This window comes from Rhinolophus hipposideros (genome assembly GCF_964194185.1).
Source record: "Rhinolophus hipposideros genome assembly, chromosome: 3".
Taxonomy (NCBI): Eukaryota; Metazoa; Chordata; class Mammalia; order Chiroptera; family Rhinolophidae; genus Rhinolophus; species Rhinolophus hipposideros.
This window is the reverse complement of record NC_138049.1, coordinates 97,226,328-97,253,215: the sequence shown is the minus strand read 5'-3', so window position 1 is coordinate 97,253,215 and position 26,888 is coordinate 97,226,328. Positions and strand designations below refer to the sequence as shown.

Here is a 26,888-nt window from a genome sequence, read left to right as displayed (position 1 = left end):
CGCTCCACGAGAATAGGGGCGTGTCTAGGCGCTTCGGTGACGCCTCCAGTGGCATCTCTGCCCGAATGCAGTATCCGGACTTGCAGCTCTCTGGGCTTATATCCACAACGCTTAAAGAAGCCAACGTTAAATGCAATAAGTGTATTTGGGAGTCTAGCTCCAGGACCTGTGAGCTCTTAGCGGGCGGCGGCGCTGATGGCACTCCTGGCCTCCGACCGACAGGGGGCGCTGTGATCTCCGTGTGGCCTCTTGGGCGCTGGGAGTTCACTGCGCAAGCGCATTCAGGACTTAGTTTCCGTCTCCACGTGTGAACCTTCCCCGCAACTTCTTCGAGAAAAATGCCCAAATTCAAGGCGGCCCGCGGGGCCGGAGGCCAGGAAAAACACGCGCCGCTGGCCGAGCAGATTCTGGCTGGGGACGTGGTGCGGGCAGGGGCCCGGGAAAAGCGGCGGGGTCGCGGAACCGAAGAGGAAGAGTATGTGGGGCCCCGGCTGACCCGGCGGATTTTGCAGCAAGCGCGGCAGCAACAGGAGGAGCTCGAGGCCGAGCATGGGCCTGGGGGCATGGCCGCGGCGCCCAGGGAGCGCATCACGCGGCTGGGTGAGTGGCGGGCCGTGGGTGCGAGGAAGACAGCGGTGAGGTGCGCGTGGACGGGTGTGGGGCAGGGGAACAGCTTGGAATAAAAAGGAGGACGTCCGGGGCACACGCTTGCACGAGTGATGGAATGAGAGACCCAGGCGTGGAGCGGATTTAGGGGGGTCGGCACCCTCCACGCCCACTCCGTTTTAAGCCCTCTTCTAGGCACGCCTTGAAGTTAGTGCAACAGGAAGTGATTGCTCGCACCAAGTTCTAGTATTTATCCATTTGTTCTATAAATGCTTAGGGGATGCCTACCCCTACGTTTCATTCGCACTGTGCTAGTTTAGATGGTTTGGGTAAAGAAATAAACAGGATAGACATGTGCCTGACTTCAAGATAGCCTAGGAGAGAGACCGTCCGATAGACAAGTTAGAATAATACGTTCCATGATATAGTTTCTCTGGTAACAGTGGTCTTGGTGGGTCAGACTTCCCAGATTGCATGACCTTTGTGCTGAGACCCCCCCAAAAATGCGTGAGGCCTGCTTAATCCATTCTTCAGATCTCATCTTTAGTTTGTCCTGACACAATTGAACATTGGTGTCCTGGCTACAGTATCTTTACTTGGCTTCTAAGACATCACATTCTTGTGTTACTACTTTCTTACCTCTCAGTATCTTTTGCTGGTTCCTCTTTTGTCCCCAACCTCTCACTGAAGTGCCACAAGGTTCAGTCTTTGGATCTCTTCTCTTCACTTACTTCTCTGGTGCTGTCATCTGTTTCATGGTTTCAATACCATCTATTTGGTGACTGCTCCCTTCTTTATATTCTAGCCCTGATTTCGTCCATGAACCCCAAATTCTTATATTTCAGCTGCCCGTTTGGCATCTCCGGTTTGAAACCTATCTATCTCAAATTGAACATGTCCAAAATAAACCTTTTCGCCACACCTACTCCTCCCACGTTTTCCTAATTTCAGTTAACAGTATGATATCCTTCGTTTGCTGAAGACTGAAACCTCAGACTCCTTTCTCACGTCACATCTGATCTGTAAGGAAATCCTGTTGATTCTACCTTCAGTTAATATCAGACCACTTCTCAGCACCCTGGAAAACCATCCTGTTCAAGCCACCACCATCTGTCGCCTGGATGATTGCAGTTCCCTCCTCATGAACATCCCATGCCCCCTACAGTCCATTCATAACTCAACAGCTAGAAGATTTCAATGGTCTGAAAAGCCCTAGATCTGCTGCTATTCCCAGTCTAACCTCTTCTGCTTTCCCCTTTGCCCTCTTCATTCCACGTGTAGGCTTCATTGTCCTTAAACATGGCCAGTTAGGGCCTTTGCCCTGGCTGTTCCTGTCCTCGTACACCTACAGGCTTACTCCCTCGGTTCCTCACCTTCTCTGAGAAGCCTGTCCTGACCACTGTATTAATAATTGTGACCCACCATGTCTCCACATTTTCAACTTCTCCACCCTGTTTTTTTCTTCATAGCACTTGTCTTTTCGCCTAATATGTTATATTGATTTATTGTCTATCTCCCTTCCCCCCCCCCCCAGAATAGAAGCTCTATCAGGGCAAAAAGTTTTGTGTCTTGTTCACTCATATGTTTCCAGCCCCCAGAAGAGTGTCTCACACATGGTGGGCACTCAGTGTTGGCTGAATGAATGAATGAATCAATGATAGTGAGGTGAGTAGGAGCCAAGTCTGCAAAAGACTTGAAGGCTGTGCCCCGGATTGAAAGCTATCAGAAAGACAGTGGGAAACTATTGGAGAATTTGGAGACCAGTTAGGGGATTGTTACATTAATCCAGGCAAGAGATGATGCTGATCTAGGCTTAGGCAGGGCTGTGAAGGATTTGACACCTACACCATGAGGTAGAACGGAATAGAATTTTGTAATTGATTGGGTGTTGGGGGTGAGGAGGGGATGCAGCTCACTTTCCTCCCAGGTACTGGCTTAGCACTGGGTGGATGGTGGTGCTGTGTAGTTGGATGTGGAACACAGTAGAATGGAGGAAAAGAGTGACTTCTCGGGTTGATGACAGGTGAAATTTGAGATGCCTGTGGATCATCCATGAGTGGCTGTACGGGTGGCAGTTGGAGTTAGTTAGGGATGGGAGCGAAATATGTACCTACAAGTACAGATTTGGGAGTTGTTAGCATGTGGAGACAAACTGTTCCCCCACACACACACACACACCCCTGCATTTAACTTCTATGACACACTCCCTCTGTTCTTAATGACCTGTTCATATGCAGCATTGCATCTCACTGTGTGGAGTATTACATCCCTTACCAGACACTCAGCCAGCTGTAGAGTCTTCCACTATAATCATTTATTGGTCCATTGGAATCTGAAGTCCACTGCCTGGCCTCAAAGCCCTCCACGCTCTGCCCTCACGTTACCTTATTTCTAGGCTTATTCCTAGCTACTGCCTAATACTAGCAACCATTCATTTGGCATATAATCAAGCTCTACCACGTGTGTAGAATAGAGGTAAAGCACGCACAGTCTAGACCCAGATTTCCCGCCTTCAGCAAATTACGTAACTTTTCTGTGCTTCAGTGTCCCCATCTGAAACTGGGTACGATAACAATAGTACCTAGTTCTCAGGGTTGTGAGAGTTACCGGCAGTATTTAGAACAGTTCCTGCTACATGGCTGAACATAGTGTGTTAACTGTTACTTGCTGGCAGCGCTATCTTACTGGTTCTTACGTGTACATTTTGTGTCTCAAGCAAGGTTGTAAGCCCGGGGAGGTGGAGGGTAGGGGGTTGTCGGAAGGTACTGTGTGCATCATGTTTCACTGCACACATCTGTGTCTATTACAAGCACACGTGAGGCCTATACTCTACCTTATGGTTAAAGTTAAATTGACTTCTGAATCCCTCATCCACTGCTTGCCTTGCTCACCCACTTCATCTCCCCTCTTGTAGGTCCAGGAATGCCGCAGGATGGCTCAGATGACGAGGATGAGGAATGGCCCACCCTGGAGAAGGCTGCCACAATGACAGGGGCGGACCACCACGCAGAGGTGGCCGTGGATCCTGAGGACGAGCGTGCCATTGAGATGTTCATGAATAAGAACCCTCCTGTCAGGTCGGGCTGACATGGCCTGGGATTGGGGGTAGTAAGTCCTGGGGGCAGCTGCCTACGGGGAAGCGTATGCTCTGGCAGGGTTTTGATTCCGTACCTTTGGGAAGGGCCTGAGCATTGCTAGTTGTGGGGGAACCATCGTAACCGAATTGGCCCATCCTCCGCGGACCATTCTGAGTGAGAATGACCCAGACAAAGTACCTCCTCCCCCTCTGTCCACCTGTTCTAGACCTTCCCGGATTACCTGGGGAAACTGCTCCTGGGCTTTTTCATGTCTGGGGAGAGCCATCCCTTTGCAGTTGGTCTTGGTGTGCTCAGTGTTCCTAGTGGTAAGCTCAGTTTCCTTGGCCAGATGTCTTGCGTACCCTCAGCTCCATTTTATCCAGGGTCTGACAGCCTTGGCACTGTTGCCATTTGGGGCTGGATAAGTTTTTTTTGTGTGGAGGCTGTCCTGTGCAATGTAGGATGTTCAGCAACGTGCTTGACCACTACCCACCAGATAGCAATAGTGACCTTTCCCCCAGTTGTGCTAACCAAAAGTGTCTCCCGGCATTGCCAAACATCCCTTAGGGGACAAATTCACCCCCAGTTAGAACCACTAATTTATTCCCATCTATAATAAATGCTGGCTCCGAAGCATGTCAGCATTTAAGCTCCTGTGGTCAAACTCCTGAGCTTGTGGACTTTGGCCCAAGGGCGGGGAGTCTGGGGGTAGGGCCCTCACCCGGTTCATTCTGACCCTGTGATGTTAACGTGACATGGTTCTTCGTCCTTCCCTTGTCTTGGGTTAATGCACCTCATTGCTACTAATACCGGGAAAAGACAGGGAGGCTGGATGATAAGGTCTGTGGGGAGTTTGTTTGAGAGCGCAGAATGAAGAAGTGAGTCCCTTTCCCAGATGGATGCCCAGCACTGGAATAGATGTCACAACATGTGCACTTGGATTTAATGCTTGTCCCACCCCAGAGCCTCTCGTGCCTCATAACTCCTTTGAACAAATCATTCTGACAAGCTGGGCAGAATGGCTTTCCAGCTTGCAGTGAAGAGAAGAGTAAAGCTACCAGAAACAGGGACTCCTGACAATCATGAGAAGTGACAGCTGGCATCTTCAGAAAGCACACCTAGACACACATGAGCTCAGCAGTCAGGCCATTTAGTTTGGAGGTACACAGTACCTGAACTTTAGAACCCGAGTCTGACCCTTCCCTCACTTGAGGGCTGTGAGACCTTGGGTGAGTTATTAACCTCTCTGGATAACAGTTCCCATGTTGAATAAGGGGAATAATAACACCTCGCATAGGTGTTGCATGGACTATATGGGATAACATCTGAAAAGTCCTGTACTTGGTGCCTGGTATTGAGAAGGCCCCCAGAAAACAGGGGCTGTTCTAAACATAATATAGTAGCCCTTGAAGGTGCCATTATTATTACATCAAAGCCCAGTGTGATGAGAATTCTGAATTATCACGATAAAAGTATGTTTGGTATACTCTGCTTAACAAGGCTGAGAAAAATATCAGTAATCTTAGAAATACTTCCATAAATTTTAGTCAGTTGCAATGGGAAATTTGGTCATGGTCTTCCCCTAATGTTCGCAGCTACTTGAAATCTTGGTATATGACTGAGATGTTTCTGGCACTCTAGAGGTCAGACCAACAAACGAGGGGTGTGTCTGCAATCAGCAGGACTTGTTACACATTTGCTGTGTACTGTTAGGTCGGTGCAATGGTGCAAAAGTAATTGTGGGTTTTGTAATTTTTTTTTAACCTTTTAAACCGCAGTTACATTTGCACCAACCTAATAATAATTCCAAGTAACATATGTGTATTCATTTAATCCTTACATGAACTTCATGAGGTAGGCATAGTTACTATTTCTGTTTTACAGATGAGGAAACTGAGGTATGGTGAGGCCAGATAGCGTGCCCAAGGTGCTACAGGGAGTGGAAGAGCCAGGATTGATACCCAGGCTGACTGACCTGAGTCCCGGATCTTATCCTCCACACGATTGTCCGCTTTGTCCCACACCCCATGATTGTCAGGTCCTTGGTGCTCTGTAGCCATCTGTGGCAGGTGGTCAGGGCCAGAGGGATCGAGGCCACACTTGCCAGCAAAGTGACAGGTGTATTGGAGCTCACTAGGGTCTCTGTGGGGCGTCTAGAGCTTCCTGCACTGTGACCATAGTACTGCCCCCCGCTTCCCTCCCCCACTTGTAGGCGCACCCTCGCTGACATCATCATGGAGAAGCTGACTGAGAAGCAGACAGAAGTTGAGACAGTCATGTCTGAGGTGTCAGGCTTCCCTATGCCCCAGCTGGACCCCCGTGTCCTGGAGGTCTACAGAGGCGTCCGGGAGGTAAGCGCTGCAATACCCTCGCGGGGCCCGTGGGTTCCCACCTAAGGTTGTGGGTGCCCCATTTCTTGGACACGTAAGGCCTAGTGGCCGAGAACTGACGTAAGTCGGAGTCCTGCTATGCCCCTTAGTGACTTGGTGGCCGTGGGTAAATTTCTTAACCCCATGGCCTCTGTTTCCCCATCCGGAAAACGAGGATGATAATGGCCCATCCTTACGGTTGTTGTGAGGGTTAAGTGAGTGAGTATCTGAAAAGGCCCGGGACCAGGACCTGGCACTTGTCCTCCGCAAGCAGGAGATATGTGAACAGCAACGATGGTGTTGCTCCCTCATCCCCAGGTGTTATCTAAGTACCGCAGTGGGAAGCTGCCCAAGGCGTTCAAGATCATCCCTGCACTCTCCAACTGGGAGCAGATCCTCTACGTCACAGAGCCCGAGGCCTGGACGGCTGCTGCCATGTATCAAGCCACGAGGTAGAGTAGAGGGGCCTCGGTCGCCTTGGGACTGTAGGTAAGGGGTGGGGCGTGGGACGTACAGGCTTTCCCGGCCTTTGCCACTACGTTTTAACTCGGCCCCCGAGCTCTCTTTTGTGCTTCTTTATGTCATTTCCCCAGCTTTTCCTGTTTCATGTTTTGGGACCAAGGCCCTATTGAGAATCTCCCATGATGAGTTTCTAGGGGAGAGGCATGTAACTACTAGGCTACAACCCTGGTGCGTCAGAGCGACCTCAGAAGCCTGCAGCTCCTCAGGCGGGCGCAGGTCCCTTGAAGAGCAGGATAGAGAGGACCCATGATGGGGAGGGGAAGGTGAATAGCTGAGGTGTCATAAGTTGGGAAGAGCTCTAGCTCTCCCAAAGACTGTTCAGCTGTTTGGATATATCTTGTAGCCCCTCCTGTTCCCTCTGATCTGACTTGGGTGTTGCACGCGCACAGCTCACATACTCCCACACCCCTCAAATCTTTTCCGTGCACCATCTACACACACCCCTCAAATCTCTTCCGTGCTATTTAAAGGGCCAGCCCCAGACTGTCAAGTGACTGGGGTTTCCCCACTACTCCCCCCACACACTAGGATTTTCGCCTCTAACCTGAAGGAGCGCATGGCCCAGCGCTTCTACAACCTTGTCCTGCTCCCTCGGGTACGAGATGACATTGCTGAGTATAAACGACTCAACTTCCACCTCTACATGGCACTCAAGAAGGCCCTGTTCAAGCCTGGAGCCTGGTTTAAAGGTGAGAAGCCAGGAGGCAGTGAAGAAAGGGAGGGGCGGGAGCTGCTGCGGGCGAAAGCAGGAAGCCTGCCTGGGGAGATGGCTGTCTCAGCGTCGGAGGGGGTGCTTTCTGCTGTGCCTCCTGTCTCACCCTGTGACGCTCCCCAGGGATCCTGATCCCACTGTGTGAGTCAGGCACCTGTACCCTCCGGGAAGCCGTCATCGTGGGGAGCATCCTCACCAAGTGCTCCATCCCCGTGCTGCACTCCAGGTAATGTTGTGGGGAGGGAGGGTGACAGGTAGAATCACCAAGACGTGGGGAGTGGGTGGGGACAGTGGAGAAGGAGCTGAGAATAGCCCCGACTTTGTGGCCCTGGGTTGTAAATTCCGCAAGAACGGGCCCAGTGCCCTACATGATAGGTGCTCAGTAAGTGGAATGAATGAATGAGTTAATGGAAACAGGGAACATAGGAAGCAAATAGGTGAAGTAGGGTTTCCAGGTAGGAATTCCTGCCCGTTCTCAGGAATTTTTTTTGCTTTCCCATTCCCAAATCCTAAGAAAAGTTGATTGGGAAATCGGGAAAATCGGTTCCTTGAACCCACGAATACCCACAATGGGAAATAAACGTACTACTCACAGTGTAGCTCTTAGACATTTTTCCTATTTATCTCTAGGGTTTCCGGGTGGGAATTCCCGCCCGTTCTTGGGAATTTTTTCACTTTTCCATTCCCGAATCCCAAGAAAATTTGGTCGGGAAATTGGGAAAATTGGCTCCTTGAACCCAGATGGTTGGTAGTATCAGCTGTCACTTTGTAGAAACGATTCATCGTGGAGAACAGAAAACAGTTTATATCACGGGATTTGGGAACAGGAAGGCGAAAAAATTCCTGAGAATGGGTGGGAATTCCCGCCCAGAAACCCTAAGGTGAAGAGTGGGTGAGATGTCTGAGATGTCTGTATCGTCAGATACTAAGACAAGCAGCCTGAGCCAGGGCGGGGATTTAGGATGAATCAGCATAGAGGTGGAATTGGAGTCAAGGGTGTATGATCAAGACTGCGTAGGTGAGGAGAGGCCCAAGATGGCCCTCTTAGGAACATCCCAGGAAAAGGGCCAGCAGAGGAGAAGAGGGAAAACGCAAAGAGGGAGAAGTAGAATCTCTCCCCGAATATTTCCCCCACCACTAACCTCCTCCCCCCCCCACTTCCTGCTAGTGCGGCCATGCTGAAAATTGCTGAGATGGAATACAGTGGTGCCAACAGCATCTTCCTGCGACTGCTGCTGGATAAGAAGTACGCACTGCCCTACCGGGTGCTGGACGCCCTGGTCTTCCACTTCCTGGGGTTCCGGAAGGAGAAGCGCGAACTGCCCGTGCTCTGGCACCAGTGCCTCCTGACTTTGGTCCAGCGCTACAAGGCAGACCTGGCCACAGAGCAGAAGGAGGCCATCCTGGAACTGCTCCGGCTGCAGCCCCATCCACAGCTGTCCCCAGAGATCAGGCGTGAGCTTCAGAGCGCAACACCCCGCGATGTGGAAGATGTTCCCATCACCATGGAGTGAGGAAACAGTCACTCATCCTGGTCTGAGGGGTGTGGGAGGATACAGGAATCCTATTGATGACTACAGGTGACACTGAGCCTTTCCAGCTGAAGAGCTGAAGACCCAAAGCTCGGCAGTGAGAGCGCATGGGCATCTGTGACTCCCCAGTATCCGGCAGGGAGGACTGACCGTCTGCCTGACCCCTGCTTCCATCCTAGGCCATGGTTCCTGCTCAGTCCTGGAACCTGTTTGAGATCCCACACCCTAGCATTCCCACTCCCCTGCTGGGGCTAGGAATAAGTATTTTCTCTCAGGCTGTTGTGTCAAGTCACTAGGATGTGGATAAAAAGGCAGGTATTTATTGAACTTCCACGTTTTGATGTGATGAATGGAGATCTTTCTGCTTTCCCTCTTTAGCTGGAGGTAGGCATTCTTCTTCCCTGTTCCTGTCTAGGAGTGGATTCTTACCCGGTTTACATAGAAACCACCCCCCCCTTATTCTACAAGTTCGTTTTTCCAGGCTCCACTCACCCTGTTAGCCCCTAGGGGGCACGTTTGCTGCCTTTCCCCCCCACAGGCTACTTTGGAAGGATGCCAGCAACCAGAGGTGGTTCAAAAGATGCCCATTTCAGCTGCTATGGACGGAAGAGCTACAGGAGAAAGCCCCTAAAGTGGAGACAGAGGCCAGACTGGTCAGGGAATAAGGTTGGGCTGAGGAATGATTAGATCTGGGGGGGGTCACCACCTGACAAGTTGCTTTTAATGAGAGCTTTAGACCAAAGGCTGGCAAACTAGGGTCACATGCCCATTTTCTAATGGCCCATGAGCAAAGAGTGGTTTTTATGTTTTTTAATGGATGGGAAAAAATTTAAGTTATTTTGTGATAGGTGAAAATTATATACCAATTTCAGTGTCCATCAAGTTTTATTGGAACAGCCATGCCTACCCATTTCCATGTTTCCCGTGGCTGTTTGATGCTGCCCCAGCAGTACAGTCCTATAAGCCGTTTGCTTTTGAAAATGTGAATTCGTTCCAACCCAATTAACATATTTGGGAACGACTTAATCATAAAGCACATTTCACGTTTGTGTACAGTTGTGTCCTAGAGAAATACTACGTGAAAGCAGAAAACTGCACCCAGCTGAGCCAAGCCAGGCACACAAAATACATGCGCCTCCAACACATCACAGCTGCTGCTTCAGTTCACTGCGTGGGTTGGGAGCGACACCCACATCTGGTGTGACAACCCGCTTTGTACATCCTTCCAACCTGTTTCCACAACCAAACATCTTTTTCAAGATAAAGGGCTGTATTCATTGTACTTGTGTTTAACCACTTAATGTATAAAAACTATACTATCTTTAAGTACGTCGCTCATGAAGTTCACAAGTGTTGTCCCTTAAGCCCTTTCTCCATAGGTCCTGTGGGTTTTATTGTGCATTTCTGTATAGTGCAGTGATTTTTAGGAACACGTATGTTCCATTATAAAGCAGAACTGATAGCTGCTCAGTAAATAGTTGGGCAGAGACTGTATGGCCCACGAAGCCAGAAATATTTACTCTATAGCACTTGACAGAAAAGGCTTGATGGCCACTCACTGCTTGAGACCACTGATTTCCATCCACCCTCTTGACCTCACGCCATCTAGAAATAAGCTTTTACCCATACCACCATCCAGTCCAAGAAGCCAAAGCCAGTTTTATTCCAGAATCTTTATTAAGGTAGCATGATGGTCCTGGGCCACCAGCCTGGACCTTGTGGCCTTAGGAAAGACCTGTGTCAACAGGGCTTGACACCTTCTCCAGATGGGGTCACCTGTGGCATCCCTGCTTCGTCCCCCGTGGAGGATGGGGCAGAGGGCCAAAGGGAGAGGAGGGTCTGGCCCGTCCCCAGGCTGTAGCAGCTCCTTGGCCACCAAGACCCTCTAGCCAGCAGCAGAGGGGAGGGATGCAGCAACCACCAGGGTTACCACCACTTGGGTTAGGTGGACCCCACCATACCCTCTTACAGTTGTACTCAAAGCAATTAATAAATTAAAACCACCTCTTCCTTCAGCACTGACCCCGCCCCCCTCAATCACACAGGAGAAGCTGAGTGGAAAGCAAAGCAAGGAGGAATTGGTTGGTTCTTGAACCTGTGAGAGGCCCGGGCCCCTCCCTCTAGGAGCAGCTGTGAGCATGGATTGTGTTGAGGAGCTATCTCCCCAGAATATCTGAAACTTCTTCAGAAAGATCCCAATCCAAATGCAGACTCTAGAAGGTGCAGCACCCTTATAAGGCACTAGGGCATTTTGGCAATTGAGAACATGAGTGCCCCAAAGATAAGGGGGGCCCTCAAAAAAAAAAAACAAACTGGTAAGATGTATTTTACCTACTTCAATTTCATCTCTGATCAGCCTGGCCTACCCCCAGCTAGAATCAGGGAAGGAGCTGAGCTGGTCAGAGGCAGGGAGGAAGAGGAGCCTGGCCAGCCACACAAACATGGCTGGCCAGGCCCCTTAGTGCACACGGCAGGGATACGTAGGACCTGCCCCCTTCTGCTTGGCAGGGGCAAATAGGAAGGAGCCCCCTCAGGCTTCAGCTGTGGCGTGGTTCATTCCTGCAGGCAGGGAAAGGGGTGGCAGTGTCCCCTCCTCTGCTGTCAGTGGCCACTCGAGGGGGCCTCTCCAGGGCTACAGGTGGATCGCTGTGACATCTGTGGGGGTGCTGGTCTGGCTGGGCCCCTGGCTGCTAGAGCCCCTGGGTGCTTTGGGAGCTGGGCTGGGGGAGGTCTTGGCGGCTTCCCTGAGGCTCTCCCTGAGTGCAGCTTCAATCTGCTCCTGACAGGCCCGCAGGCAGTCCTGGGAACAAGGAGGACCAGTGAGGAGGGACTGCGGGGTGAGACGGAGAAAGGTCCCCTTAGAGCTAAAGGTCCCCTCTCCTCCCCCCACACCATCTGGCAGCAGGTGCAGGAGACGGACACGTCCCAGCACACAGGGAAGTCGGGAGGTTAGGCCACAGCCCAGCCCCAGGAATCAACCTTCAATTCTCAGAAACTGGCAAGAGGATGTGGCAAGAGGGTGTGAGAGCAGCCCTGCATCTGACACCAAACCCTCCACCCCCACTCCTGCAAACCATTTGGCAGAAAAGGGCACCCAGGGATGGTGCCCTTCTACCCACCCAAGACCACTTGCTCGTCTCCAGACCAAGGCAGGGGAGAAAAGGCCACAGGAGCCCCAAGGTCAGGACACACGAAACCCGGCGTGGGGATCAGGTTTGAGGCGGATACCTCCCTCTGCTGGAGCCTTAGGGAACAGCACTACTCCATGAACTGACAGCCTGCTGCCCAGCACTCACCACTTCAGTGCCTGTGATCCCTGCCAACAGCTCTGTGAGCTCGTCCCCGGATATGGAGCACGCACCCAGGCCTTGCACTGCAGCCCCAATGCTGCCCGTGGCGATCATGGATGGTGGGTACATGGCGAAGGTGTAATCTTGGAAAGAGGGAAAGGGAACCATGAGGCAAGGAGAGCATCAAGAACAGCCGGTGTGGACTTGCTCTATTCCTCAGAAAGTGCCAGGCAGCATGATTAGAGCAGAGGACATACTGGAAAATGCCCGCAGTGAGTGGCTGTTAAGACAGCGAAGGGAGAAAGGCGGGAAAGGGCCTGTCTCCTAGAGGATCAGGTGAACAGCAGACTTCTGTAGGTCGGGGCCAGGGTGGGCCCTAAGGGACCCTGGTCAGGAACCAGGGAGTGAATGAGCCTCCCTGGTGTGAAAACAAAAGTAGGCTCAAGAGATCTGGGTTTTTGCTCCCAACTTAATCACCGTGAGACCCTGGGCAAGTCACTTATCTCTAAGCCCTCAGAGTCCCCACCGAAGTGTACTGGGGGTCTCAGTGTACAGCTCTGATTGTGTTCCGCTGCTTTTCTGTGTTGAAACTTAGGGCTGAGAGGGCACATAATTTTCACACATAAATGAGTATAAACCAGAGTCTCCTAGTTACCTCTGACCTTTCGAGTCTTCTGATTTTCCTGATTTGGCAAAAAATGTGCCTAGAACTCTTACCTGTAGCACAGAGGGCCAAAAAGGTCTGGGCATGCTTTTTGACCAAGGCCTGTCGGTCACTGGGCAGAGAAAGCCGGTGCAGAATCAGGGCCAGGAAATCGTGGGCAATCACAGCAGCCAGGTCCCACTTGAGCTTCCCCAAGACCAGCACCTCCCAGTCCTGGAGGTTGGAGAAAAGGGTGGGGGTGAGTGGCTGAAGAAGACAGTAAAGCAGAAGTCTCACGGGAAAGGAAGCCCATCAAACTTAAATGTCAGGACTCCCGTTCTGCTTTTGGGTTTAAGGACTGGTGCTGTGGACCGGGGAGTCCAGGGCAGGGAAGAGCTGCGGACATTTGCTTTGAACATCTATTCATTAACTAGGTGCCAGACTATGTAATTGACATAAATTGTCTCTTTTAATCCTGTTAGGTTATTTTTTGGGTGTGGGGGGGAGGCAATAATCCAGGCCTTCTGACTTCTTCCAGGGCTCTGAGCACCTCTCCTGCCAAGGCTGAGAGAAATGACTACAGCAGCAGATACCGCCAGCACCACCATGAACTTCAGGCTCCCCTGGCGTGAAGCAGAAAGACTCCCCATAATCCCAAAGATTGTGAAAGAGATCATCACTTAGCCTCTCCCCGAACTCTGCATCCCAGCTGAGTCTACAGATCTTGAAGAAACCAAAGCACGAGACCACACCTCCTGTGACAGCCACTGAAGCTACCCCTGAGGTTCCTCAAAGGGCAGGTTGCCCAACCCAACCCACATCCCCTTGGTGGGACATCAGGGGTGGGTCCTGAGACACAGCACCTCACTCCACCTGCTTTAGTTGGAACCCATCGTGCCGAGTGACTCTCAGGAAGAGAAGTGGGGGCCAAGCCAGACATGACAGGTCTGGGTGATCCCGGAGGGACCAAATCCTATCTCCACCTGCCCAAGCCTACATACCACTGCTAGGTCCCAGGGGGAGGCTGAGAGCCCCACCCCAATCCACTAGTCTGGGGTTCCCAGTGCTGGCCCCATTGCTGAGTTGCACACTTGAGGATTTCTTCATTGTTTTATCTCAGGAAGGAACTGATGGGTTTGACCCCTTACTGAGGCAGCCATAGCAACCCCACCCAACCTCTTCCAGGCAGCCCCAGTCAGCCCCAAGCCTCTCACAGGGCCCCACACAACAGTCTTGCCTGGAGCCAGAAGAACTGAAGCAGAGAAGCTAGTATTCTACTCCCGGTGCTCATCCCAGCGGCCAAACTCCTAACTCAGAAGTGAACAGAAAGCACCTAGCCTCCAAGGGAACATCTGGAAGGCAACTTGGAGTGGGGCTTGCCCTATGGGGAGGCATGGGGTCCTGAGTAAGGGAGCGTGGCCAAGCCCACTGTAAGGGACAGTGGCCAAGCACACTGCAGGGATAGGTAGGACCTGCCCCCTTCGGCAGCTGAATCTGGGCAACCCCTGAGAATCTTGGCCCTAGGCTGGAAGAGAGCATACCCCTGGGAGCTATTAGCTACTTCCATCATATCCCCGGCCTTTAAGTCCACCTGAGCTAGCCAGAAGACCCAGATTCTCCTCATCTGCTTCAGTGCAATGTTGAGGCTGGACCCTTCCCTCCTTCTCTGGGCCTCAATCTTCTCTGCTGCACAAGGATTTGGACTGACGAGTTCTCTGAGGTCCCTTCCAACTCTGACCTTCTAGGAAGCCATCTGCACACTCCACCCCCAGCTCAGGCAAGAGTGGGGGGAAGAGTGCTTTTTGCCTGTTCTGAAAAAACACCCCGCACACAAAGACACACATACCATCCTAATCTTTTCACAAAAAGGAAGTCCCCTTCTACCTTCCAGCCCAAACCCCTCCAAAAACATCTTGTTTGCTGGCCCTGAAAACCAGCTCCACCTTCAGACTTGCCAAAAACTACCAGATTCATCACAAAGAGCCGTGGGGCCTCCCGGATTCCCATCTCCGGCCTCCTACTCCCATCTCTGAGAGCTACTTGGCAGGAAGAGGAATCCTGTTCCTCAACAAGCAGCAGTCAGGGGCCCCAGTACCCTGGCTTCCTGGCCAGCCAATCACAGCAGCCTGCATGCTGCCCTCCTCCCCGGGAAATGGGGCCCACAGACTCCTCTCAGGGTCAGGAGAAGACTTGGCCGCACAGAGCAAGGTTGAGGAAGGTGCCAGCTCACCCACCCTCTCCCCTAGACCCCCCAGGAGATGATCTACATGCCCTAAATAACCTAGATCCCAGCAGCTCCCCCACCTCCTCTCCAGGCTTTGGGAAAAGAACCGGTGACTCTCCTGCCGCCTCGGAAGAGCCCAGCCCAAGTTCCCAGCAAGAGGCCCAGGAAGCCACTTCCCAAACCACAGGAGTGACAGCAGCTCCCCACAGGGTTATGAAAGACCTTGGTCAGAGTGGGCGGGCCAGGGGAGGGGGCATCATTATCACATCGGAAGCAGCTGCTCAGCTCCCTGTCTGTCGTCCCTCAGCTCTGGCCTTTGGCTAAGGGGGAAAAGGAGAGATGATTCCACCAGGCCTGAAGCAGCTGCTCAAGTTGCTCAGAATGAGGATTAGGAAGGAGCTGTGTCTTCTGGGATATAAAAGGAAGAAAAGAAGGTGGGATGAAACTCCTTGGCCCTTCCTTAGAGCAATCAGGGCCGGGCTTTAATCGGCTCTGGGAGGCTTTTCAATCACAAAGTCCACGCTGGGATAAAGACTCACCCAAGGCAGCCCCCCTCCCCCACATGAAGCACATTCCACTCCCCCACTCCAGTGGGGGTGTGCAGGCATGTCTTTTTGCTGCCAATAAATAACTCATGGTGGTTGTGTAAACCCAGAGGCAAAGTACTAGTGAGTGTAGACATGCAGTTTGACTTGTTGCTATCTGGGGGAAAGACCAGGAAGCAGTGGCACCCCCTGGAGGTCAGGAGAAGGGGAGTTAATTCATACTGGCAGCTTAAGCCTGGGTTAGGGCTACCCTAACCATCACACCGCACTGCCCCATCTTTGCCAAATACATAGCCTCTTCGGTCCACGCGCCCTCCCCATGGGGCAGAAAGCCTGAGGTCTTAGCTTTCCTTTGCCGGTAAGTGAGGAGAGGCGGTATATGTTGGGGGTGGGTTATGCACGCACCCGCAGCTGGCGGGGAGAGACAGCATGGTCGGTGTAGATGCACAATTTTTCGATGGTTAGGGGTGTAGTCTCGCGCAGCTTGGAGGCCAGCAGCATGCAGACCGCACCCAGGAGTTGCAACTGTGCCTTGTGGGTGGGGACACAGGACAGGTAGCGATCCAGGTAGTTCATGGCCAGGGGGAAGACTTCCTCCTCACAGCGCTGCTCCTCACACACCTGGGGAGAGGACGCACAGTCACTTCTGGGGCAGGGGCGTGGGAAACGCAGCAGCACTAAAAGTGAAAGGGGGCTCTGAAGGAAGTGGGACGGGAGCAAAAATGCATGAAGGAGTAAATGTGCTTACAGTGACAAGGACTAATGCGGAGGGGGATGCGCCTTCCCCAAGGTGACGGCCCCACTTCCTCTGCGTTGCCTCCTTCCCCTTCCCGGGGGAGGGGGTCCGCCAGAGGCTCCCTCATTTAAGGATTCCACAGAGACTCCCCTCCCCCATGGAAGCGTGCGGAAGAGTCACCCACGGTAGCCAGAGAGCTGGGACCTAACTATTACCACCACCCACTGCACACACCCAAAAGGAAGGGAGGAGACTCCTGCCGCTGCCTCCCGCACTTTTCATTTCCCAGACCGCCGGAACAGCGCGCGCGCCACCCCCACCGCCTTCCCCGCCAGAACCCCGCGACAGACACAGGAACCCGCGGCCGAGTCCAGGGTTTCCCAGGCACGCGCTCTCCTAAGAAGACGGGGGGGGGGGGGAGCAAGAGACTCTAGAGAAGCCAGAAGGGAGAAGGTGGCCCCTGTCCCGCTTTCCCGACCCGAAAAGAGGGTTAGTTAGGGTGCCAAACCACTGGCAGTCAGAGTCGGGGTTAGGGAAGGGAAAGGGACACCACGTTGGTAGCCGGCTAGGGTGCCCGAGTGAAAGGCCAGGCCCGGGGCTATGGGCCACCGAAGCATCTTGCTGATTGTTGTTGAGACCAGGATGTCCCAACAGGGCGGCCCCGGGATGTCCGGAGTCGAGGACGCAGGGACCGAGGGGGAGGGGAGACCCGTCCGGGCGGTACCTCCAGCATCCAGTACGCCAGCATCTTCCGCATGTGCGGCTTGATCTCCTTCTGCACGCACTGGAAGTAGGAGGCGCGGGGCACGTAGCGCTCCTCCAAGCGGAGCAGGCTCTGCAGGACACGCTGGTCCCCTAACAGCCGTGGGTCGGGCCCGGCCCGGGGAGCGTGCCGGGTGCCCTCGCAGCATAGCAGCTCCATACTTGGGCAGCGCACGGGCAGGACTGGAGTGCGGGCTCGCGAGCCAGAGCCGAGGCGGCGGGCCGGAGAGCGCGGGTCTGGTGCTGGCGCTGGCACTGCGCAGTGGAGCCCCGACCCGCCCGCGTCGGCGCGCTTGCAGCTTCCCTGACAGGCGCCCCGCCCCTTCGAGACGATGTAGCAACCGCGGAATGCTCGAACGTCACAACGTTCCAAGGGGCGGGGCCGCCGGCGCCCCAGACGGAAAGGGCTGGCTGGCGCCCCCCTCCTCCCTGGCGGCCGCATTGGTCGGCGGGGCGCCCGCCTGAAGGCTTCCGGGCTCCTGGAGCCCTCCTGACCACCCAGTGGAGGGAACTTTCTTGGAGGTGGTCCTCTCCCGCACCATCGAGCCTTCCCATTTTATTTCTCTGACATTAGTTGCCCAGGAAAGAACTTTTCTCCAAAGGTTATTCATTCATTCGTCAAACCGTACTTCACCAGCTGCTTGCGCTGGGGAATATAAATACTGATAAAATAACTAGTTCTTAGTGAATACTGTTCTGAGCACTTAATGCGCAATAACTTATTAAACCCAAACAAAAACTCAATGAGTTAGGTATTATACTTATTTTGCAGATAAGGAAACTGAAGCACACTAACAGTCTGTGGCAGAGCTAGTCTGGCTCAAGAATCTGTGCTCTACACCATTGCTACACATTATCACTGTGATCTCAAAGCCAACACCCTCTGCATCCCCTAAGAGCTGGTTAGAAATGCAGACTCTCCGGCCCACGCCTGACCTGCGGGATCAAAATCTACATTTCAACAAGACCCCCTGTGACTCCTGTGCACATTAAAGTATAAGAAGGCCTGATCAAAATCAGCACATTACAGAAATAAAACAGGGTGGAAAGGCCACAGATTCAAGGCCTCATCTTGTCATTAAGTATGCCTTGTGGCCTTGGACAAGCCCTGAAGTCGGCCTTAAGCTTCGGTTTGAGGAAAAAGTGGGCGGAGAAACTGGATCCTCTGTGAAGGAGTTTCTTGCTCAGATTCCATAAAATCTTCCAATTGCCATTTCTCCTACCTCCCAAACTTTGGGTTACTTTGTAGTTTCCCCAAAGCTGGATTCCACGTGACCCCGAGGCCGACCACAGGCCTCCAGTAAAGCTCCCAATGGGAGGAGGCCTTGGGAATTCCTGCCTCTCATCAAGAGGTCCTTCTGAGGGAAAGGACACTAAGCAAGTGAGTTACTGAAGAAATAACATTGTATAGCACAGGCAAATTCTATGCTAAACATTTTGTCATTAATTGTTCTTTTTATACAACAAATTTTATTGTAGTTTTAATATCATGGAAATATTTATTTGTATTGTAGACAACTAAGAAAATACAGATAAAAAAACAGAAACAGACTCAAACACAGAGAACATTTTGATGGTTGCCAGATGGGAGGGGGTTAAGGATGGGTGCAAAAGGTGAAGGGATTAAGAAGTACAAATTGGTAGTTCTAAAAATAGTCATGAAGATGTAAAGTACAGCATAAGGACTATAGTCAATATTGTAATAACTATGTATGGTGTCAGATGAGTACCAGATTTATCTGGGTGATCACTTTGTAAATTACATAAATATCTAATTGGTATATTGTACACCTAAAAACTAATATATGTTAACTGTAATTGAAAAAAACTTTTAATTATTTAAAAAAAATAAAAGATAAGCCACAAAAAGAAAAATAATAATTACTTGCAATTTCACCATCTAGAGATAATCCTTTAAAATGTCAATATTTATTTTGCTAAAATTGTTCTATGAATAAACACATATTTTAAAATGAGATCATCATAAACTGTTTTTGTAAGCATTTTTCTCACTAAAACAGTATTTACTGTAACACTTTTCCATATCATTATTCTACATTATTTTTAATGGCTACATAGGATGCCATTGGGTGAATATATCATATACATTTACCAAATATGTGTTGTTGGAAATTTAAGTTATTTCTAGTTCTTCCCTATTAGAAACAATACTGTGAAATATTTTTGTGGTAATATTTTTGTATGCACTCATGATTATTTCTAGAAGTGAATTATTTCTACAAGTGGAATTTCTCAGTCTGGAGTTATGAAACATACTAAGGCTTTTTTCAGATTTTTAAAATTTATTTTTCAGTTGTAGTTGACATGCAGTGTTATATTAGTTTCAGGTGTACAACATAATGATTAGACATTTATATTTACAAAGTGATGACCCTGATAAGTCTCGTACCCATCCTGCACCATACATAGTGATTATAATATTATCGATTGTATTCCTTATGCTGTATTTTACATCCGTGTGACTATTTTTATAACTGACAATTTGTACTTCTTAGTCTCTTTTACCTTTTTAACCCATCCCTCCAACCCTGCTCCTATCTGGCCACCATCAATTTGTTCTCTGTATCTGTGAGTTTCATTCTAAGGCTTTTGATGTAGTTATTACTAAATTTTGCTACTGAAAGGCTAAACCAATCTAATGAATAAACATTAGATCTCTATTTTTAAAAACCCTCTGCCAACTGGGAAGATGAAAACTAGTTTATTAGTTATAATATGCCAGAGATGCCAAAAATATGTATACATGTGACTTGCATTAATCTTTTGTTATCAGTATATATTATTACAATTTTAATACAGGTTTTTTTCCTTTCTTGAAATGTATATACATTTTTTTGGCACCCTCTGTGTGTGTGTGTGTATGTGTGTGTGTATTTTTTTTAATTCAAGAGCTCTTATTGTGCCAGAATTAATGTGTACCATGTACCTTATCTAATCTTAAAGTCCTTTTCTCCTTCCTATGGTCCGAAATATGAATATGAAGTTTCTTTAGTTAAATAATCATAGCATTGCACTCTTTCAATAAATAGAACAACATATTTCAAAATGTTAAAGAACAGATGTGAAGTTACGGGGAAACAAAGATGTTGAAGTTTAAGAGGTTTTTAGGGTGCAGAGGACTATAAATGTAGCTTTTGAAATGAGTACATAACCAGAAACCAGATCTTTCCTGATGGAAGGTGTTCCTTTATTTTCAGAATTATTGAGTAGGACTGTTCAGGCTAGAAGGATGTTTATCATTGATGAAAGGGTAAACCATCATTATACATTTTTATTTTTCCCCAGTTTTATTGAGGTGTAATTGACATACACATCAACTGGATTAGCTCAGGGTGCACAACATAATGACTTAATATATATACATATTGCAAAAGAATTACAATAAGTTCAGTTAATATTTATTACATAATTACATTTTTTTGTTGTGATGAGAATTTTTAAGATCTACTCTTTTAGCAACTTTCAAATATGCAATACAGAACCATTAACTATGGTCACCATGTTGTACATTACATTCCCAGACCTTATTTATCTTATAACTTATTTATGTTGTAACTTATGTATCTTATAAAGATTGTATCTTTTAACCACCTTCACCTATTTCACCCTCCCCTCACCCCCCACCTCTGACAACCACCAAAATGTTCTGTGTCTCTCAGTAAGGATTTTTAGATTCCACATATAAGTGAAATCATACAGTATCTGTCTTCCTCTGTCTGAATTAGTTCATTTAGTATAATGCTCTCAAGGTTCATCCATGTTGTTGCAAATGGCAAAATGTCCTTCTTTTTTATGGCTGAATAATATTCCATTGGATAGATATACCCGCTTTTCTTTATGGAGAAAGCAAACTGGAGAGATGAAAAGTGGTTTACTAGTAATAATATTTTGACACATTATTAGACATTTACATTTCTTATGTAAATTAATTACCTATTTCATACCCTTTGCCCATTCTTTTCCACAAATGTTTGTTTTTCTTTTTGATTTCTAAGTGCTCATTACATTTTAAGAATATCCTTTTTCATATTTTTTCTTTGTCATATATTTTATACATTTTTTTTAAGTTCACTATTTGCCTTTCTTTTTTTTTTTTTAACTTTTATTTATTTAAGTGTGTTTTTCCAGGACCCATCAGCACCAAGTCAAGTAGTTGTTTCCATCTAGTTGTGGAGGGAGCAGCTCACTGTGACCCATGTGGGGACTGAACCAGCAACCTTGTTGTTAAGAGCACCGCGCTCTAACCATCTGAGCTAACCGGCTGCCCCATTATTTGCCTTTCATTTTTGATTCATGGTAGAATTATTTTTTTAACAAATAGAAAGTTTTTATTTTTATGTAGCATTATTTTCTTTAATGATGTCTGCCTTTGAACCATGTCTTCCCCGCTGTAAAATTATACAATTACTAGAAGAAAATGTAAGAAATACTTATATTTGAAAATGCAGATTTCTGGGCCCTGCTTCAGGGCTTTTCTTTCTTCAAGTCTATGAGGAGGCCCCCAAAATTATGCACTGTCAAGAATACATACAATAAAGGTTTTCCTTTTTAATGTGTTGCCTACATTTATTCAGTGTGTCATATTAAGTGGGGCTCTAGCCTTGTTTTTCCCCAATTATCATCCACTATATCCCATGGTACTGATTTAACAATCTGTTCTTTATTTCACTCATTTCCCTGCTATAAACATCCCTTGGCCTGGTTCTTGCATCTTAGATGATGTCTTATCCTGGTCATTTTCACTGAGAACTGGACCTCAAAATTCCTGCCACTTCTGTCTAAGGAACCTCAGCTGGTCTTTACCCCCATATCAGGGATAAAGGTGCTTAATAAAGGCACCAAATGCTCATTTAGTCTCAAATAACCACGGCCCTCCAAGTCTAGAGAAACCTAATCCTCAACTAGCGGGCTGTAAATTAGATAGCAAGGAAAACTCCAATTAGACAATGCTATGGAAGAAGAAAGAGTAGCAGAATCTTCTCTGCAGACCTCCAAAAACATGCCAGGGCCTCTTCTGCCCTCCCCATCTCCTCAATTCCCTGCTTCCATCACTGGTAAACCCATCTATCTTCTCTGCTCAGTTTATTTCTCCTTCAAGGCCCAGCTCAGGTCTGATCTCCTCCAGGAAGTCTTCCTAGAACAATCCAGCTGCAGGAACAACCCTCCAAACTCCTGTAGATCCCACTGTACATGTCCTTCATGTGTCTTGGCTGGTTCTAGACCTGCTCTCTCCCTACTTTGAGTGTAAATTCCTACAAAGGGGAAGACAATCCAGATTGTACTGATAGCCAACTACGTGGGAGGCAAGGGGCAGGGTGTTTACAATCCACCATCTCGCCCTCTAGGAATTGTTTTCGGATAGGAAAACTGAGGTACACTGGAATTAAATAACTTACTAAAGGTCTATTTAGCTCCTCCCAAACGCTATCGTTTTAAATCCTATACTGCCTCTCCTTAAGGACAAGGATGGTGTCCTGTATGCCCGTGTGTCCTTTGCAGGACCCAGCGCTGTGCTGTGACCACTAGTGATAATAACAGCCCTTAGTGGAATGCTCACTGTGTTCCAGGCATTGTACGTACCTGGTATGTATTAAACCATCTCATTTTCACACCAGCCTTCTGAGAAGTAGACTATTATTTCCCCCCATTTTATAGAAAGGAAAACCAGTACTCAAGAGTAGCTAAATAATTTGCCCAAGGTCACACAGCTAGTACGTGGTCAAGGCAGGATTGAACCCAGCCGGTTTAGTTTCAGGGTCCATCAGTTTAACCACGTCATTTGACTGCCTCTTGTGCTGTTCCATTGATTTGTCAGTTGATTTCCTGAGGAAAGGACACAGACTGCCCAGTCCTGGAAGCCAGGACGTGAACCTGTACCCTGGGGAAGGGAGCTCCCAGTGAGCAGGGCATTTTAAGGGACACTTCTGCCTCGTCCCTGGCTGCCACTGCCATGCCCAGAGCCAAGTCATCCTAGACCCCCCAGGACCAACGAGCCGGTCAGCTACAGCCAGCTGTCCCCAGAGGAGGCAGGTGAGCTCAACGTAGGGCCAAGGCAGAGGAGTTCCAGGAAGGTTGGCTGTTGTGCCCGGGAACTTCACCAATCACCTCCACCTCATAGGAATAGGGATTCTCCTTGGTTTTTCATTAAAAAAAGACAAAGCAATAACCCGGGTCCATATGGGAGTTTCTGCCCAGGAGCGTTCAATTAGAAAAAGTGACTCAATGAAATGACAAATTAGAGAAGAGGCGGGAATGGAATGTCACAGGCCCGATGAAAAACCCCAAGGAGGAAGGATACCGTGCTTCCTTCCTCCTCTTCTTCCTTCTCTCTTCCTCTTCATCACTGAAATGGCCCCCATCTGAGAACGGAGGGGGTGAACAAGGTGATGGGTGAGCCCATCACCCCAGGGTCTACATTGTACGGCTCCGTTACCTTAAGACCCATTGAGATGATAGATGGAGGCCGGGCAGCCTTGGGGCTGGGGACAAGTCCCCTAAACAGGGGGGTGGACAAGGCTCTGGAGTCAGGATGCTTGAGTGCAAAGCCTGGTTCCACATCTTGGGACTTTGAGGCTGTTACTAAAACCTCACAGTCTGTTTCCTCTTTTGCCAATGAGGATCAAAACAGGCTTTACCCCACAAAGGGGTTCTGAGGACTAAATGGGCAGAGCACATCTCATCCACGCCTGGCACATAGCAAGCGTTCAAAGATGGACGTTCTGTGGTTTGCCGTTGTTATCATTCCCTCTCTCAAGGAGTACCCTTCCTGCTACGGACATGCACCCACAGCCCTCAGAGAAAAGCACACGTTGGAGCGTCTAAGCCCTCCTAGTGGGACGGCTGCTCTAGCAAACTTCCATGATCCGAACCCTGATGTTAAGTGCACGGCAGAGGGGTGGGGACACTGCAGCGCCCAGGGCCACACCACTCTGCCACTCGGCGCTCAATGGCTGGGTGACTCCGGGCAAGTTACACCACCTCTCTGTGCCTCAGTTTCCTGTCCTAAAAATGGAATAATAGTACCTCCCTTACAGAGTGACTGGGAGGATGAAATGGACTCTAATTAAAGTTAGGAGGCCTTGCAGTTCCCAGCTGGGCGGCACCGTCACCATTGCGGCCTCGCTGGGTGGGCGCATCTGGGTCTCCGAGCAGGGCCCCAGCGACTGCTGGCACCACGGCCAGTGGGCATCGCCTCCTCCAAGACCATGCTGGTGTTTCTCAACCTCAACTTCTAGGGGGGCAGCTGGCATTTTATGCTATGCGGGAGCCTATGTCTTCATCAGTGACGATGACTGACCACTTCTTTGAAGATGTGGACACTCTCAGCCCTGCTGTAGTGATCACATGCTGCAAGGAGCCCTGCTTTTCATTATTGTGCTAATTGGCTGCTGTGCCACTATCCCAGCAAGCGGCCGTGGACTGGCCACGTTTGTCATCATCCTACTCTTGGTTTTTGTCACAGAAGTTGTTGTAGTGGTTTGGGAATACGTTTATAGAGCAAAGGTGGGAAATGAGGTTGACCACAGCATCCCGAAAGTATGTAAGACTTACAATGGAACCAATCCTGAGGCCGCTAGCCAAGTTATTGATTCTATACAGAGACAGCTACTCTGTTGTGGAATTCACAGCTACTCAGACTGGGAAAATATAGACTGGTTCAAGGAAACCAAACACCAGAGTGTCCCGCTTAGGCACTGCAGAGAGACCGCTGGCAGCTGGAATGACAGTCTGGCCCACCCCTCCAACCTCTACACTGAAGGGTGTGAGGCTCTAGAGGTGAAGAAACTACAAGAAATCATGATGCACGTTATGTGGGCAGCACCAACCTTTGCAGCTATGCAGCTGCTGGGCGCTGTGTGCTTGCATTGTGCTGTGCAGAACGAGTGGATAGAGATCCTGCTTATGAGCTCATCACTCGTAGAACCTACGCAGAGCAGAAAACTCAAGCCTCAGCTTTTTAGTCTTGCTCTGATTTGGAAGGTGAATTGAGCAAGTCTACCGCTGTCGGCCTCCTGAGTTCCTTTAGTTAATGCACATGTACACAGGTGTTGGACAGAGCAGCTTGGCTCTTCATGAGTCCACCTATTTACCTATGACTTCCTTTTCCCTCTTCTAGCTGACTGTCCATGTCCCTAAGTTTTTAAGGACGGTGGTACATGTTCTAATTTCAGAACCATTTGAGAGTTGCGTAGTGTGGTTGAACTTAAGGAGGATGTGGCCTGCTTCTATTACCTCCAAGCAGTGATGGAATGGGTCCTGTCAGGCTTCGCAATGGGCAACTCTTGGCCAAAGGTTTTTTGGGGGAGGGCAAGTTAACACCAGATGGTGCTTCTCATCAGTGTCTTTTTAAAAAATAGATGCTGTAGTCCAATAAGATAGCAACTGTACAAAATGGTTAAAATCAATTTTGGAATTACAAAAAAATTGGATTTTGAAATTTAGAAAAATCGATTTTGGAATTGGTTCCATTGTATAATGGAACCATTGTGCATAATATCTTGGTTCATCTTCAAAATCAGACTGATCTGTGAAACTAGCACTTTTTCATCAAAACTGGCTTTATAGGAATATAATGTATCACTACTGTTTTTAAAAAATGAGTGTGTGTGTGTGTGTGTTTGTATGATTGAGTCCATTCACTGTAAGTCTAAACTAGTTAGAAATAATGTACCCATGTAGACGATCAAAATAGTACATAGATGTGATCTCAGTTGTAAATAGGAAAATCTAATTCAATAAACTCCGTATCACCCCTCAAAGAAAAAAAAGTTAGCTGTACTTTAAAAGCATAAACTTCTTTGCATATATGGACTATTTATGACAATAAATGGAATACAATGGATATGGAGGAGGCACCTTGAAAATAAAAAATGCCAGGGATTACTGCTATGGTGGAGAAGATTTGGCAAATTCTGTGCTTCAGAAAGCGTGAAGAAGACAGCATTCCAGCCAATGAAACAATCTAGTATACTAAAAGTGGTGTGATACACCATTATTGCATTTCCTAGTTTTCTGAGAATTGGAGAACCCTATATGAATAATATTTTCCCCCAACTTTTTGCTTTGAAGTATTTCAAACCTACAGGAAAACTGCAAGACTAGTACAATAAACATTAACATATCCTTCACTTAAGGTCCTATTTCATTCAGCCCATGCTCCTAAGAATGCGACAGTCTCCCACATAACCACAAACGAATTAGAAAATTTACACTAATACAATACCATAAACAATCTATATATAAAGTTCCCCAATTGTTCATATCCTTTTATAGCTTTTTCCTTCTTAACCCAAGATCCAATCAAGAATCATGTTTTCATTGTTACCCTAACTCCTTAATCTCCTTTATTCTAAAAGAGCCCCTGACCCTTTTTTTTTAAAAAGTCCTTCATAATAATACTGATATTTTTGAAAGCCAACGGTTTTACCCAATGTACTCCAATTTGTCTTTGTCTGATTGTTTTCTCCTGAGTAGATGAAGATTAAATATTTCTGGTAGAAACATTACACAGGTGATGTTGTGTCTAAATGTATATTTTATAGTGGAAAAAATCAAGCATTAAACCAAACTAAACATAATTTTGTTTGTTCTTCAAGGATTCAGGAGACACTTTGGGACTTACAGTATTCCAGATCACTATTTTAAGCATTTATACTTTTACAATATTTCAAATCGGTAATCTTCAAAAGGTTTTGTTCATCCATTCTTTAGTAAAAAATGTTTGCGTATACTCTTCCAATATATTTAGAATACTTACTTTATGAGCTATGTCTGTCTCTGCTACTCTAATAGATTATGTATAGTATAGGACATACTAAGAAATGTTAAAAGATAAGACAAAGAAATACA

At 48.5% G+C, this 26,888-nt stretch overlaps 2 protein-coding genes and 1 pseudogene across 9 annotated transcripts in view; 2 read left to right on the top strand and 1 right to left on the bottom strand.

Annotated features, from left to right (window-relative positions):
• The first annotated feature begins 6 nt into the window (after nucleotides 1-6).
• On the top strand, nucleotides 7-10,100 carry BYSL (bystin like). The gene is made up of 7 exons (XM_081044858.1): nucleotides 7-600; nucleotides 3,521-3,683; nucleotides 5,896-6,034; nucleotides 6,371-6,504; nucleotides 7,103-7,263; nucleotides 7,410-7,512; nucleotides 8,455-10,100. Exons 1-7 carry the CDS (start codon nucleotides 339-341, stop codon nucleotides 8,798-8,800), a joined length of 1,308 nt encoding a protein of 435 aa, XP_080900984.1. The 5' UTR covers nucleotides 7-338; the 3' UTR covers nucleotides 8,801-10,100.
• A 103-nt stretch (nucleotides 10,101-10,203) lies between these two features.
• Nucleotides 10,204-26,888, bottom strand: part of CCND3 (cyclin D3) — an 82,653-nt gene continuing 65,968 nt past the window's right edge. For 3 of the 7 annotated variants that reach the window (XM_081044861.1, XM_081044860.1, XM_081044862.1), the window contains 4 exons: nucleotides 15,926-16,141; nucleotides 12,826-12,985; nucleotides 12,115-12,251; nucleotides 10,454-11,618 (listed from right to left, as the gene is read on the bottom strand). In XM_081044861.1, the coding sequence (XP_080900987.1) occupies nucleotides 11,451-11,618; nucleotides 12,115-12,251; nucleotides 12,826-12,985; nucleotides 15,926-16,096 (636 nt within the window). In that variant the 5' untranslated portion in view covers nucleotides 16,097-16,141 and the 3' untranslated portion in view covers nucleotides 10,454-11,450. Of the gene's footprint in view, nucleotides 11,619-12,114; nucleotides 12,252-12,825; nucleotides 12,986-15,925; nucleotides 16,142-16,980; nucleotides 17,351-26,888 lie in introns of those variants that run through there. The other 4 variants (XR_013993110.1, XM_081044859.1, XR_013993109.1 and 1 more) reach the window with 4 other exon arrangements.
• Nucleotides 23,898-25,000, top strand: LOC308490920 (tetraspanin-3-like; annotated as a pseudogene). The gene is made up of 2 exons: nucleotides 23,898-24,003; nucleotides 24,192-25,000. The product of its transcript is annotated as a tetraspanin-3-like (transcript).